Source organism: Podarcis raffonei, chromosome 5 (genome assembly GCF_027172205.1).
Source record: "Podarcis raffonei isolate rPodRaf1 chromosome 5, rPodRaf1.pri, whole genome shotgun sequence".
NCBI classification, from domain to species: Eukaryota; Metazoa; Chordata; class Lepidosauria; order Squamata; family Lacertidae; genus Podarcis; species Podarcis raffonei.
Window position 1 is genome coordinate 24612918 of NC_070606.1, and position 16724 is coordinate 24629641.

General features: G+C 43.4%; 2 protein-coding genes across 2 annotated transcripts in view; both read left to right on the forward strand.

The window, feature by feature from the left end:
- Positions 1-4998, forward strand: part of CHAT (choline O-acetyltransferase) — a 52579-nt gene extending 47581 nt beyond the window's left edge. The window contains exon 15 of the mRNA XM_053388249.1: positions 3396-4998. Within this exon, the coding sequence (XP_053244224.1) occupies positions 3396-3665 (270 nt within the window). The 3' untranslated portion in view covers positions 3666-4998. The remainder of the gene's footprint in view (positions 1-3395) is intronic.
- Positions 4999-9519: 4521 nt separating this feature from the next.
- On the forward strand, positions 9520-15775 carry C5H10orf53 (chromosome 5 C10orf53 homolog). The gene is made up of 3 exons (XM_053388256.1): positions 9520-9894; positions 13539-13658; positions 14929-15775. Exons 1-3 carry the CDS (start codon positions 9801-9803, stop codon positions 14991-14993), a joined length of 279 nt encoding a protein of 92 aa, XP_053244231.1. The 5' UTR covers positions 9520-9800; the 3' UTR covers positions 14994-15775.
- The last annotated feature ends 949 nt before the right edge of the window (positions 15776-16724 follow it).

Below are 16724 nucleotides of genomic sequence, written 5' to 3' on the forward strand. Positions count from 1 at the left end.
TATCTAACTCATTCTTAAAGAAATGAAAGTAGTTTCCAAAAAGTTGCATGCAAGAGAAAGTCCATATTTTATTACATTGCTCTGACTCCAAGAGGCACAGAAAGAGGCAGAGTTGCTTAATTTTGGACCGCTCCTCTGGAGAGCATCTGCGTCTCCCAGTGGCAGCATAAGATAGTTTTATTCAAATGGGCTTTTGGTGGCTACAAGTTGAGTAGAATAAGGATGGATATGCTGGTTTTTATTGTAAAAAAACAAATCATATGCCAGTCTTTGTCACATTAGATTTCAGGACAGTGTACAAAATAAAATCAATACAATAAAACAAAAATAAAACAGCAGACAAGCCATAAAACAGACTGAAACTAACTTTGTTAAAATACCTGGGTATTTTGTCAGACTCTTGGGGGATCACAATATTAGAGCCAGGCAAATGCCCTCTTTGGACAGAGCATATTATTTACTCACCCCAAGCACTACGGAAAAGTAGGCTAGCAGTCCAATTAATTAAATAAGGCTCTCCTTCTCTATCTCTTACACTCACTGCCATCTAGCTGAGAGTGCCTGGGTGTGTAAGTCCACAACAAAGAAACAGATCAGATTTCGAAAGATCAAATATGATACAAGGACCACTTCCATTAAAGTCAATGGGACTCCATTGCTGTAGGAGAAAAAGGGGAAACACTCTCTCCTGCTGGCTCATTCCTACTGTCAAGAGCCCGATGGCTCATACATCAGTATTACTTATTAGTATCATCATTAAAGAAAGTGCTTTTAATTTTCAAAGTGCTGTGTAGTCTCTTGTCTCATTCGTCTTCAAAATAACACTGTCATGTAAATAGGTCACTACTCTTTTCATTTTACAGACCGAGAATTGAAAATTAGATATTCCTTCAAAGCCACCCACTAACTACATGATAAGTAGGAATTTTATCCTAGGCAACTACCCCTCAGCAGAAAGTTTGGGGACAAGAGAAACCAATTTCCATGGGCTCCTCCTAAACCTGAATTGCTAGCTGCATCCAGCATGCCCTCACCAAATTTTTCAAACTTTGTAGAAAAGGAGTCCTATAATAATTCCTATCTGCTGGATTTAAGCTGCAAAAAACACACAGCTGACCCCAGAAATCACCCATGCCCCTCTTTGCATCGTGCTCAGGACAAACTCCAAGATGCAAAAGGCATTCTTTAATCTACAGATCGAGTGTGGCATTACAAGTTGATTAATGATCTGGGTTCTTTGTTTCTAAAATTGTAATTTCTACTGTTTAAATTAAAGCGTTCTTCAAGCCACAAAGCCCACCAGCATTTAGCAACATCACATTTCTGTATATACAGTAGCAGTTTTAAAGACATATTTAATACACCTGAGATAATGAATTTGATGAAACTATGTCAGATATCTACAGCGCTTTTTTTTTCTAAAAAAATGTTTAGGGGTACTCTCATTTACCTACTCATATTGAAATACTGCCCCTCAATGAGGCCAAACTTAGATTCACAAAATGTTTAGGGGTATGCATACCCCTGTGCCCCCCCCCCGAAGAATATATATATAGGGAGAATATATATATAGGGAGAAGACCTCTGGACTGAAAGGGGGTGGTGCTAATACAATGCACAAACACAACAGCCTTAATAAGTAATTGGATCCAGCCATGATGTCTGTGGCTTTTCAAATATGACAGAGTGTAACCAGAATACCACTACATAAATTCTCCAAGAAACTATCCATGGGCAAAAAAGTGAATCTGAATAGCTTCATAGCCTTCGGCTGTTGCACAGCAAATTTATCTGACAATTCTATGACTCTATTAGTGGGACTAATGGTCTGTCCTGTGCCATTAAAAAGCCAAATGTCATCTCTGAAAGCTTGAGTACAACAGAAAGCAGGAATGCATGGATTTCTGAACAAATAACATCTTTGCTTTACTAGGGAGCATTTTATCCCATTACAACATTATAGAATAATCAAAGCTTTAATTGGAGGGGGTGTGGATCCAGCTAAGCGATACCATCAGCGTGTACTGATTCCTAAGCTTCCTCCCAACAGTAAATCTTTGAGATTTATGTAAGCCCTTCCAGTAAACTGAATGAAATCTCAAGAGCAGTTGGGTATTAAAACCACAGGAATATGGAAGCAATCTTTAACCACCAGTACAGTTCTTATTCAAAAGAGGCAATGAGCAAAAGAAACAATGAGCACATTATGCACATTTAAAGATCATACCATTTTTATTTTTTTACAAAGATAATCAAATCATATTGGGCAAGATCTCTAGGCAAGATCAGAAACCCAAGAAGACTTTAGACTTGCTTTTCTAGAACAGGTGCCACCTGCTCCCTTGACATGCGGCAAACTATATTTGAAAATCAGGGTTTAGAAAGCATTTTGTGGTGTGGCGTGTGTGTGTGTGAGAGAGAGAGAGACAGAGAGAGAGAGATTCAAATTAAAATAGTCAAAAAATCCACTGGGCTTGTCTATGCCTCTTGTGTCAGTCTTCAGATCCCTCTTCAACCCGGCCTTTGGCTAATATTCTATAGCCTTTCAAATGTCTCTGTGGGGAGGGGTGGGGGTTATTGTTTTGCCATTTTGATTTACTTGTTTTAATCCTGTGTTTTATGCTGTGAACCACCCTGAGATATTATGATGGGTGGTATAATAGTAATAATAATAATAAATTAAAATGTATCAAGATCGTGCAATTGTATGTAAGAACCATTTTAAGCAATGGTCCAAATCAAGGAAAAGATATTTGAATAAATACTAAACCAAGCAAAACTCTCTCCTTCATACAGCAAAACTTGTGTCTGAGTTACCAACAGAATAAGAGTCCGAGCAGGACCACTAAGAAACAAGTGGGAGGTGTTTGGATGTTTGTTTGGAGAAGTACGACACCTTTTTTTATAAAAAAAGCATCAAAGGAGTCACCTTTTGTGGGGAAAAAACAGCTGAATGAAGACTTAAGCATGCTCAGGGGCTTTGAGGACCAACATAAAGTTGAGCCTTGGTTGGAAAACTTTGGAGAGAGGGGTAAATTGGGCAGCTATAGCCCCTCAGAGCTTATAGCATCCTATGAGAGGTTATGGGTGGGTGGCTTACTGGGACCCTGAACAGGACCACTCCTGCTCGTGGGGGGCAGGTTTGTATATTCTGGAACCATTTGTTGCAAGTCCCAATTGTAACTATTACTTTGCATTTTCTATTCCCCTAGACTAAGAAGGCAAGAGCTGAGCTATGTGACACTATGTAATTCTTTACAATTACTAAGTTAGTTCAACAGTACTTTTTTATTCGGCAAAGCGCCCTGAGACCTCCGGGTAATAGAGCGGCATATATATTCAATAAATAATAAGAAAATAATGATACCTTAATGTAGCTTCATTTCTTTGTTCAGGTTCCAACCACCATGGGAATGTTCTGCTGCTATGGACCTGTGATTCCTAACGGCTATGGTGCTTGCTATAATCCACAGCCAGAGCATATATTATTCTGCATCTCCAGTTTTAAAGACTGCAAAGAGACCTCCTCCAGCAAATTTGCTAAAGCTGTGGGAGAAAGCCTCATGGATATGAAACAGCTGTGCAACAAATGCAACTTGCCCAAGACAACCACTCCGACTAAACAAGGAGCACCTTCAACACCTCGACCTGGCAGTAAGCACTAAGTGGCTGCATTCACACATAACGCTGAGCTCTGATTTGTTTCAACCGTGGTTTGTTCAGCAACCCATGAGTTATCTCACAGTTATCTCACAATCAAGCCACAACTTGTTTATCCAAAACTTTTCTAACTATACTTGCTAGAGCAGGCATCCCCAAACTCGGCCATCCAGATGTTTTGGGACTACAACTCCCATCATCCCTAGCTAACAGGACCAGTGGTCAGGGATGATGGAAATTGTAGTCCCAAAACATCTGGAGGGCCGAATTTGGGGATGCCTGTGCTAAAGCATCTAGGATGGGCTAGCCAAACCAACCATGGTTAAGCAGGGCTTTTGAGTTCAGACATAGTACCAAACTATAATTGAAACAAGTCATGGTTCATAAGCCAAAACAAAACCACAGTTACTCTGCTGAGCTGGGTGCAGATACCCAAACAAACCACACTTTGTCTAAGCAAACCATGGCTTAAGTGTTATGTATGAACCATGTTATGTGTGAACCATGGCCCTAAGGGTGCAATGTCTTTCCTTCGTTTTGTAGCTGCTTCTTAAGGTAGAATGTTGTCACTGTACAAATGCAAGCTATAAAGACTCTATATATTGCAGGGAGGAGATTTCTTTTATCTTTCGCTGTGGTCTCCACCAGTATTTATCAAGAAGAGAGTGTAAATGATCTAAAAAGCTGGTGTTTCAGTTCTGCAGAACACAACTGCTAATTATCAATCTGAGATAGAATGCAACTCATCTCCATGCTAGCTTAGAAATATCCAGTTATCAATAAGTAACATTTTGCGAAAGGTTGTGGCTGAAGCGCAGTGTATCGCCCAAGACATCCATCATTGCTCAGAAGCCAAATTATTCATTGTTGAGCGTTCTGAGTCAAGGCTCCCAGCATGAATGTATGTTAGGGATGTGTTTTTGACCTGCACATGTGATATATGAAGCAACTCTGAGCCTTTTCTTTTCTTAGTGGTCACCCCAACATACCACTTGACCTCTCAGGAGACAACATGGTATTGTAGATAGCATCACGGTTATGGGTTGTGACCAGTTCCCATTGAGACTGGTGGGGTAGGAAGGCAGCGAAACCAAAAGTAGATGGAGCCAGAGCCAAAGGCAGGAAGATGGGGCTGGCTGAGGGCAGACTGATGTTGATGGAGCAATGCTCCACTCACCCTTATGAACCAACCTCCACTGTCAGCCACAGAACTCAATGGGGTGACTTTGAGCCATTCCCACCCTCTCAGCCTAACCTGCCACAGGTGTGGATAAAAAGGGAATAACCCCATGCAAGACTGCACTAAGCTCCACAGAAGAAAGATGAGATAGAAATGCACAGAAGAAAGATGAGATAGAAATGCAGAAAGACTTTGGACATTTTGAAAATGTGAGGAGCTTCTATTAGATTATATTTTCCTACAAACACACACACACAAGCAGAGAAGTCCTGGTGTGAGCCCCCCTGAGACCCCCAGGTATAGGGCAGTATAATAATAATAATAATAATAATAATAATAATAATAATAATAATGTACCCAAAGGTACTTTCTGAACCACCTCATACAAATTAACTTACTAAACTAGCAGGCAGATGAAAGTCTGCTAGAATAGCTCTCAGACCTCAGGTGGTACAGCATATATTTTTATATTTTTTGTCACTGTGGGTTTTAATTTTGTGTCATCATAGTTTTCATGGAGAGACCCCTATTGCTTCCTCTGACTTTGGTCCAGGGGGCTGCCCATCAGACTGTGCACAGACCACTTGGAAGTGGTATGTCTGAGTTTTTTGGGCAGGGTGGGTTGAGAAGCTTCGGCGCCATGTTTCCCAGCTGCTAAGCCGCATGCAAGACTGGAATTTGTCACAGCTTCATAAGTGGTGAAGTTCCTCTTGCTGTCGGGTGCAGAGAAGTCTCTTGTACACATGCCGGTGCGAACCTATAGGGTCTCTCTTAAAAGGGTTCAGATGCACAGAGAATCTGCTTTGGTGTAAGACCGATCCTTATGTTCATCCTGCGTTCTCTTGGCTGCATCTGTTCAAGAACAATTTCATTGTCATCATCACCACCGTCCTCTTCCTCCTTCCCATCATTACTCTGCATCTTAAGATATCTTAGGACAGCCTGGTGCCATCTCAGTGTTTTGGACTACAACTCCCATCAACTCCAGCCACAGGCAGTGGGAGTTGTAGCCCAACACATTTGGAGGGTGCACCAGGTTGGCAAAGGCTCTCTTAGGATATGTCTGTGTGAAAACGTTCTGCTTCTGATCCCTGCAAGTCACCTGGAGGTTTGTATCTATCTAACAGTTGATGCAGCTGACAATCTAAACTCAAGGGATATGTTGCCCTGTATAACATCGTGCATTTTTTCCCCTTGGGGTATCTTCTGAAACTTTCAGGTTTAGGGCTAAGGCTCAGATCTAGTAGCAGAATAAGCTCCAGCTACGTCCTAAACTCACAGATTCCAGCTCCGTAAATGGCAACATAGCTCACAATTAAAATTGGGTAATGATGTAAACTTCAGAGTTGGGGATGCATCAAGCTATCTTTGAATCAGGTGGAATCGGTGTTTATATGGGATGCTATGTAACTCATCAATGTGTTGTCGAATGAAATGAGGCTGTTTTCTGCACATGCTGTCTGAATACCCTTCTGTGAACATGCCGGGTCATGTAATAACTTGTGACTTAGTAGAGGTTTGTGGGTTTCGTTTTTTGTGTGGATTTCAGGGAATTGTTAGTGCTCAATAACTTCATTTAAAGTTAGCTGTATTAGAGCAGTAGAATGCAAGCTTATTCTGCAGCTTTGAAATATATAACCGCAGCATGTGTATCTATGCAAACTTAACAGTAGATTTACACAAGTGTCAACTACAGAACTGCAGGATGGACCATCCACAATGAGCATGTTGAGCGTTTCGATGGAGAGATTGAATTTAGAAATATTACGCGTGGGACCTGCAATAAAGATGTGGCATGGAGGGCTCCTGTTCAGGGTTCCAGCCGGCCAACCAACCAACCAGCCAGCCAACCAGCCAGACATGCCCTTTTCCTGGATATTCCATTCCATTCTCCTCTGGGTTTCCATTCCCCACCCCAATAGCCAGTTATGTGCCCACTGAGCACACTCAGTTCCTTGTGGGCGTGTCCTAAAATTTTTGCCAGCTTTGGGGTTCCCATAAGCCTGATTCCTCCCTGTTGTGTGCCAATGGTCCAAGGGCATTCAGAACACTGGAACACTGGAACACTGGAAATAGAATGTCCTTCAAGTGAATCTAATTCCTCCTAGGAAATATTATTCCACATTCTTATTTTGCCTCCACTGAAGCCAAGAGTGTACTACTGCTATATACGGCTGGGTTTGTGTGACGTGTCCTGGGAAAAGGCAGCATTTCTCCAGGGCATCTTCACATCACCGTAGGAAGTCACACATGCAGACTCACTGCACAGTCTGGTCTGGTCCCCCCACCCTTCCGACTGATGGTGATATGTAGTAGACATAGTCCCCAATGTAGACTGGGGATCTTGAGTTTTAATTCCCCGATCATTCCTAAAGGTTGCTGGATGGCCTAACCAGTCCCTCTCTCACCACTTGACTTATCCTACAAAGTAGTTGTTCCAAAGATAAAAATGAGGGCGGTCTATGAATGCTGTCCCGAGCTCCTTGGAGATTGGGCAAAAGAAAATATACAAGTCTTTCTCTCTTCTGGGTGGATCGCTGGAGGAACCCAGAAAAGCTGGAATGGCCTTTGTGTGTTGCATGGGTTGGAAGCGCCAAAACACCAGCCCATGTTCCTAGGTACAGTGGTACCTTGGTTCTCGAACTTAATCCATTCTGGCAGTCTGTTCGATGCCTGAAACTGTTTGAAAACCAAGGCATGGCTTCAGATTGGCTGCAGGAGCTTCCTGCACTCAAGCAGAAGCTGCATCAGATGTTTGGCTTCCAAAAAACGTTCACAAACCGGAACACTTACTTCAGGGTTTGTGGCATTTGGGAGCCGATTTGTTCAATAACTAAGCCGTTCAAGAACCAAGGTACCACTGTACAACGTTTCACTTGAAGAACTCAAGTTTGCTGCAGTGCATGTATGTACACACACAGAGCAAGTTCAAAGCCTTGTGGAAGATCATGAGAGCTTTTCTGAGTTTCCCATGGAAGATTCACCCCTGGAGACTAACAACAGCTTGGTGGGAGGTCACTGGAGTATATGGGGGAAGGGTTGTCCCCCCCCACCATATGTACTGCATGGCAGCTGCATTCACAAGTTAGTGTCATGTCTAACTTGCCCCAATGCATAGCTAAAAGTGAAATAACTTTCTCCCATAGTCTCCCTTTGCTCCTGGACTTACTCAGGTGAGCTGTCTTCGTGGAGCTAATGATACAATACGAAGTCGCAATATGTCCCAAACTTTTTATAATGTGAGCGTTATATTATATACCTAAAGTTACTATTTTAGTGATATTTTATTTTTATAACATAGTGTAGATTTATGGCAAATCTAAGGTGTATTTATAGTGTCTTTGTTTAGACTGAGCTATATGTTTTATGCTTTAAGGCCTACGAGTCGTTCTGATAGATGATATCAAAGTGAACTGTAGCCCAGCTATGATGAATCCAGAAAACAGTTTAAAATCTGTAGTCAATAAAAAAGTATACATCAAAGAAAAGACGTGTGGCTTTCATTTTGTACATGTGCTGTCGGGAACAAGCCAGCAATAAATCACACGGTGGAAGTGAATTTAACTCTTTATTAGAAGAAACGGGATGCACTCAGGAGTTCCAAGCCTAATGAACAGAACAACTGTTCTTGATGGGTCTTGCCTCTGCGAGGCAATGTGGAGCTTGAAGGTCTCACAGCTGCCTAAGTCTCCTCCTTTCCTGGGCCTTTCCCAAGCAATCTGAGACTATGCTGGCATGCTGCCTTTGCTCCTCCCTCTTCATACCTCTCTTGGTCCTGGGACACCGGGGGGGGGGACCTGTCACAGCGGGAAGGGGAGATACCCAGGCTTACTCATCAGTCTGACTCATCTCTGCCTCTTGTTCTCCCTCCTTTCCTGCTTCCACCTCTGCTTCTGATTCTGGACCTCTCTGCCACAGACTCTCCCTGCTCACCACACCCTGTTACCTCTTCGGCTTCCACCACCTCCTCCTCCCAGGCATTCTCCCTCTGACCACTCACTGTCATCCTACCACCAATCCCCAGGCTCTGAGCCTTCTTCCCTTGGGGGTTGCCCAGCTGATGCCTCCCACCATTCCTCTGGGTCCAACCAGTCCATGACACTTGCCCCTTGCCACTAAGTGACCAGAGTCTGTTCAAACAAGTATGAGCCCCAGCAATTTCCCCTCTCTTCCTCTGGAAATCAAATACCACCAGATGACAGGCTTCAGGGAATCGGCTTCCTCCCCCTGGGGCAGTAGATAAGCAGAACAAAGGAAAAGGAGTCTTCTTACCAGTTAGAAACTTTAATAATCACAGCGAGAAAACAAAGAACCTTTCTCCTGGGAATGGTGGTGCTCCCAGTTAAGAATCCTACCCCCTATTAATCCACATCACTCCCACATCTTGTAATCTGAGCTTGTACCCTCTGCGCATTGTGTGCTTTCTGTTCTGCCACTTTCTCAGCTCTTGACCTTGTGGAGAGCGGATGAGTGCTTTCCAGAGACAGGGAATCTTTAACCCTCTCTTTCCCAGTGCTTCTTCTCCTAGCTGATCCCCATCCAGTACTTCTCAGCTTCTGCCTTCTGAACTATGCCTCTCTGCAAACCACCATTCCCAATGTATACTGTCCTCCTGCTCCTGAGAAGATTCAGGATCCGGAGCAGGAGCAGGGGGAGGAGGAGGCTCCCACCATTCTTCCTCAGTGCAACCCTTCTCCGCACAGTCCCTGACACCAGAGCTGGGCATCAGGAGCTGTCCTTTGTTACATCTCAGAGAGGGAGGCTCACCATAGTTACGGTGAATGACACAACAGTAGGCAGTGAATGACACAACAGACACAACTTAGGCAGAAGCAGCAGCAGGCTTTTCCATAGTGTCCAGCAGAGAAAAGAAAGTGTCCACAACTGTTTCTGTCCTGAAACAGCCTTTTCCCCTATTTGTTCTGGACCCTCCCGGCAAGGGCTGCAACATGGTCCAGCAATGCCAAAGAATGCACTGGTGACTCTCAGATATGGGGCCTATAGGAGCTGCAGCGTCGTTGAACATAGGACCTTCCGTCTGCAGGGCTTACAAGGTTTGTGACGTATCCTGCCAGACATATCCCATGCTGAAGGAAAATGGGGTGGGAATGATGATGATAATAACAATAATAATACTTTATTATTTATACCCCACCCATCTGGCTGGATTTCTACAGCCACTCTAGACGGCTCCCAACAGAATATTAGAAGCACAATAAAACATCAGACCTTAAAAACTACCCTAAACAGGACTGCCTTCAGATGTCTTCTAAAAGTCTGGTAGTTGTTTATTTCCTTGACATCTTATGGGAGGGTGTTCCACAGGGAGGGCACCACTACCGAGAAGGCCCTCTGATTGGTTCCCTGTAGCTTCACTTCTTGAAGTGAGGGAACCGCCAGAAGGCCCTCAGCGCTGAACCTCAGTGTTCAGGCTAAAAGATGGGGGTGGAGACACTCCTTCAGGTATACAGGACCGAGGCCGTTTAGGGCTTTAAAGGTCAGCACCAACACTTTGAATTGTGCTCAGAAACATACTGGGAATCAATATAGATCTTTCAGGACTGGTGTTATATGGTCTCAGCGGCCACTCCCATTGACCAGTCTAGCTGCCGCATTCTGGATTAGTTGTAGTTTCCGGGTCCCCTTCAAAGGTAGCCCCACATAGAGCACATTGCAGTAAATCTGGTTACAGGGAACCAGGCAGAGGCCCTGCTCAGTAGTGGCACCCACCCTGTGGAACGTCCTCTCATCCGATGTCAAGGAAATGAACAACTATCCAACTTTTAGAAGACATCTGAAGGCAGCCCTGTTTAGGGAAGTTTTTATTGTTTGAAGTTTCATTCTGTTTTTAATGTTCTGTTGAAAGTCACCCAGAGTGGCTGGGGAAACCCAGCCAGATGGGCAGGGTAGAAATTATTATTATTATTATTATTATTATTATTATTATTATTATTATTATTTCTTTATTTTCTTTGTTAAATTTCTATACTGCCCTTCATCTGAAGATCACAGGGCAGTTTACAATATAAAAACACAACTCTGCAATTCTATGATTTTGACTTTCATTTTGCTTTTGTTGTTATTAAACCAAGGATACCCTTCTTTTCTATAGCCGGACTTTTTCTGGTTTCACATCCTCCTCTAGCTAAGGGCAAATGAGCTTAGTTGGCAACCCAAGCTACATTTGTGAAGGGAGAGAAGAGAAATTTCCATAGTACGGGGAGTAGAACAACTTTGAGTCTCTCACTCTTTTTTTGCACACCAGAGTAGGGGCTGCCATATTTCAAAAAGTGAAAATCCAGATAGCAGTTTTTGAGTTTTGTTTTTGCAAAATCTGAAAAAAGCAAGTTTTTGCCAAAGTTGTTGCATTTTTAAAAGGAAATTCACCAAATTCTACACTTCCAACATGGGTTGCCATACATCTGGATTTTCCTGGACATTACAGTGATTCCCGCCCAGATACTGCTTTCAACAGCCAAATCCTGGAAATTCTGGACGTATGGCAACCATAGACTAAAAAGCAAAAGAAGGCCATCTTTAAATCAAGCATACGTGATTCCTGTACATTTGTAGGCAAGGCAAATTTGAAAAGCAGTCATACCTCCTAACAAACACCATCCTAACAGTGCAATGCTATGCATGTCTACTCAGAAAGAAATCCTATTGAGTTCAGTGGGGCTGACACCCAGGTAAGTGGGTAAAGGATTGCAGTGAGAAAACAGATTATTAGAAATAAAAAGGTTGTGGCCACTTGGAGGCTAATTATTGGTTATTATGGTGTGATGCCACAACAAGTAAGTTACTCTCAACTTTCGAGTTTAATCAACCTCCCATTGTTCTTAATCATACCAAATCCATCTGTTGATTCAATGACTTTAGATCCCTTTCACTTAAAAAGAAAAAAGAAATCCCCTAGAAGTCAAAGCCAGGCTTACTTCAGAAAGGCCTTTACACTTAATTCCCAGGCATGAGAACCACCTACCTATAGGACCTCCATCTTATTAGAATTCAACTTCAGTTTATTGGTCTTCTTCCAAACCCTTGCCAAGTCCAGACACAAATTCAGTACTGGCACAGCATTGCCTGTCTCTGAAGCCAAGGAGCAGGAGAACAGCAGAGTGTCACCAGAATATTGATGGCATCTCACTCCACATTCCCCGATGACCTTAACCAGAGGATTCATATGGGTGTTTAGAAGCATGGGAGATAAGATAGAACCTTACAGGACTCCACAGCACAACTGCCATGGAATCAAGTAATCTCGCCTCCAGTGCTATCTTCTAAAAGGAGCCCTATAAACAGAAGCAGAACCAGCGTATCACTGTTCCTCCTACTACTCTCAATCTATAAAACCAGTGAGATGCCATGGTTGATGGGATCCACTGCTTTAGTGAAACATCAGTAGGAATCAACAGAGCTGAATTCATCTTTCTCAGACCCTCCAAGTGCCCCTGTTTTCCAGGGACAGTCCCGGATGCACAGAAGTGGCCCGAGTTTCTGATTTGACTCTGGGATGTCCCGCTTTTTGTTAGGGTGTCCCTATTTTCATTGTAGAAATATTGGAGAGTATGGATTTATCCAACCCTAGAGACATCTGAAGGCAGCCCTGTATAGGGAATTTTTTATAATGTTTATTTTTTTTTCTTATGTTTTTATATTTGTTGGATATAAATATAACCAACCCAGTCAGATGGGTGGGGTATGAATAGTCAAATTGTTGTTGTTGAATAGGACACCCCTATTTTAATCAGAGAAATGTCGGAGGCTATGCTTTCTCCCACAAGAGGTCAACAGGGTGATGAAGGCTACTTCAGTGCAGAACCTGGGCCTAAACCCAGTTTTGAAATAAGTGTTTATGACAATGCTTGTAAAGGGATATGAAGTCTGCTGCAATCCATATTCCTTGCGCCTGCATGTTCATTTTGTCAAATGCCGTTCTCCATAACATTCTGGTGCACAGCTACCAAGGTACAGTTGTACCTTGGAAATTGAACAGCCTAGTTCTCGAACGTTTTGGATCCTGAACGATCGAAACCCGGAAGTGATTGTTCCGGTTTTCAAACTTTTTTGGGAAGCTGAACATCCGACGGGCCTTCCACAGCTTCTGATTGGCTGCAGGAGCTTCCTGCAGCCAATCAGAAGCCGCGCTTTGGTTTTCAATGTTTTGGAAGTCGAACGGACTTCCAGAACAGATTCCATTCGACTTCCAAAGTAAGCAAACCTCTTTCTGTGAGAAGGTCCTGATATGCCAGAGTTCCTTCCTCTCTCAAAATGTTTTAGATGATGTATAGTAGGATTAGCCAAAATGTCTGAAGTAACTTTCGCTCCTTAAATCATCTTTTTTGTCTTATATCAAACCCTCGTACCCTACCCTTGACTCTGAAACCATGTTTGTTGCTTTCCTGCTACAGACCCAGAGAACACATGACGAAACTTCAGCGTCTGACTCGGTATTGCCCCTCCTATTTTTAAACCGTACTATTGCATATTCCTCCCAAACGAATGCACGATATTATTTTTAGCTTTCTTAATATAAATCTTAAGTGTCTTTAAGAAATTCAGCTGCTTACTCGGAGAAGGTACCCTTTAAAGTAATGAGAAGTACTATAAACCAGCAGTATTCTCCATCTCTTACCTGAATCTGGTTGTCAATAGCATTGTATTTTAGCAACATTACCTACCTACTGCCTTTCTGTAGCTGTGCTGAAAGCTGATGGACACCAAGTAATCCTTGAAGAAATACCAGATTGGAATGAAGTGCAGCTCATAGTAAATGGAGAGACTGTGTTTCAGTGCAACATTAACGATCTGGATTTCGGTGGGTACAAAGGGGGTACACTATAAACTTCTTTTCTGTTTTGCTTTTAAAAAACATTTCTAAGCAATGTTTTAAAAAATGATAGAAGAAATACAGCTGGATCCTTCCATTCTTTAGTAGGGCTCATAGATTTTGATTCTAACTATGGGAGCTGCTTGCCAAAAACCCCTAGCCCCCAACCCCATAGCCGATCCCTTCTCCCACAACTAGGCAACCCCTCGTCCCTTGACACCTCACCTACTCTGTTTGCTCTCCCCTCACAGCTTGCCCAAACCCTCCCCCCCCAGCTTGCCCCCAAACAGCTAGGTATACGGAAGACATGTTTGTGAATTAAAAGAAAATGGTACCCAAAGGTGGGGGGGGGACCCAGATAAGATCCTGCAAGCTTACGACTACTGGTGGAAATTGAGCCTGCAGAGAGGAAACTATTATTCAGGCTGACTTTGTGAGTTATTGTTCAGAGTTGTTTGAGATGGGTGAGTTGAAAACAGCACATACACAAAAGAACAATGGAGGGCAGGAGATGAAATCGACCTGGATGTTTGTGTACCCTTGTGTGAGAGCCCTTCCTGCCTCCAGAGCAACATGTCCTCAGCCTCCCACAAATATTAGATACAACAATCAAATACAGTATACAGCGCCCAGGTTTGGGCTGGTGCAAGAGGAAGAAGAAGAAGAAGAAGAAGAAGAAGAAGAAGAAGAAGAAGAAGAAGAAGAAGAAGAAGAAGAAGAATTCATTATTTGTACCCCACCCATCTGGCTGGGTTTCCCCAGCCACTCTGGGCAGCTCCCAACAGAATATTAGAAGCACAATAAAACATCAAACATTAAAAACTTCCTTAAACAAGGCTGCCTTCAGATGTCTTCTAAAAGTCAGAGGGTTGTTTATTTCCTTCACATCTGATGGGAGGGCATTCCACAGGGAAGGTGCCACTACCGAGAAGGCCCTCTGCCTGGTTCCCTGTAACCTCACTTCTCGCAGGGAGGGAACCGCCAGAAGGCCCTCAGAGCTGGACCTGTGTCCGGGCTGAACAATGGGGGTGGAAATGCTCCTTCAGATATACTGGGCTGAGGAATTCTAGTGTTATATGGAACAGTAGGGGGAAATCAACACACACACACACCAACCAAGAGGCTTGAATAGCATTGCAAAACTTTTCCATGCTGCCTGAAGCCATGAACAGCAGTGTCCTTTTTAAGAGGTGGGGGGAAACCTCCAATGACCTATTTATGTTTTAACATTGTCCATCTCTCTCTCTCTCTCTCTCAGGAGGCGATGGCCTGTTGGACCCACTTTGCCAAGAAGCTAGACATGCAGTGTTAAACGCTTACTGAGTAAGAGGCCCAGTGTGTGCTCTTGACAGCAAATCTCACATCAAATACCGGTAAATAAGACTCTTTCCTTGCATCGTCCATTACGTTGTTAACCCTGTCTTTCAAAAGGGTTGAGTCCTCTTATTTCACCACCAGTGTGGCGTCCAGGTGGAAGAGGCAGTTTAACTGGCCACAGAGATTTAACCTCAGGGCTGGTATTGGCTTGATAGGCAGTGTGGGATGACAGTTCTGTTTCTTTTGGATCATGTGCAATCAAGATGTGCAAACAATGATTAAGATATAAGGCCACCATCCTCAGATGACTACATTTGGAGAGATACGTTTGGGTAGCGGCTAGTCTTGCATCTACCCAGGATCTGCAACTCTTCAGACTGTAGACTTTGTATGATGTCTTCTAGATATATCAAATTACAAGGCAGCCCTGCTTTAAATGTGTCGTGTGGATCTGACCTGCATCTTCCAGTTCTTCCGAAGACCTCAGCGCAGTCCACCATGATCTGTTCCCAACTGAGAGTGAAAGGAACCAGCGGTGGCACCCAGCAAACTAAGTGGGGATCTGAATCTGTTGCTCAGATGCTCAATACTCTATCCGCTACACAAGCTTTCTTTTGCGATGCATCCCATCGTTTATGAGATGTATTTGCATCCTCAAATGACTCTCCCATGCAAAACCTGGACTGCAGCAGGCCATTGTTCACTCCAGTGAGAAATGTAATCTCCAGAAGATACAAAGTTGTCCTCAAATGTACCAGGAGCAGTGTTAATTAAATTGCTTTACAGCCTTTTTGTCTTGACTAATTGCCTCATTAGGACACATTTCTCATCCCCCAAATGGATCTGAAGTATTCTTCATCATTGAAGAAAATGTATCATTAAGTGCTTTTGCCCTGCGCCCCCGTCAGTCCTCAGAACTGTTTGCCGTCGGGGGGGGGGGAGCATACTTAGATCTTTGCCAGCTGTGAAGCAATGGTGCTGCAATCAGCAGTCGAGTGGCATTAATGGCAGAACACCACAATTACTCCAACTATTTCCCCTTTTCCGAGCGAGACCCTTACACACAATTTGTGCAATATCTTCCATCCTTTTCCTAATTTCACAAACAGCTAGCCTCCTTCAGAGGCAGTAGTGGAAAGGGGTGTGACAGGCATCCAAATGTTTGGCCGGAGAGCGTTACACAAGACTGCATTGCGATCCCTTGCCTGTTTCTTGGTAAACCACTTGGCAATGCATTCAGCTGAGTTTTATCCAGAACAGGCGCATTGAAATTAATGGCCAGGACTAACCTGGGTTAGAGAGAAGGCAGAATTGCTCGACACCTATTTTGCCTCTGTCTTCACCCAAAAGGAAAGTAGTGCCCAACATGGAGATAACAGCATCAATGATGCAAGGATCAATGATGCAGCTCAAGATAGGAGAGGTGGAAAGAAAACACATAGCTGCTTTAAATGATTTCCAGTCTCCAGGGCCTGATGAGCTGCACCCAAGGGTACTAAAGGAGTTTGTGGATGTAATCTCAGAGCCTCTGACTATAATCTTTTGAGGAGCAGGTGAGGTGTTCTAAGCACAATTTAAGGATACTGACAAGCTCAGATGTGTGCAGAGGGCAAGCCAGATGAGTAAGGGTCTGGAAACCAAGCCTTATGAGGAACGGTTAAGGAAGTGGGTATATATAGCCTAGAAAAGAGGAGACCGAGAGGAGCTATGATTGCCATCTTCAAATATCTAAAGGGC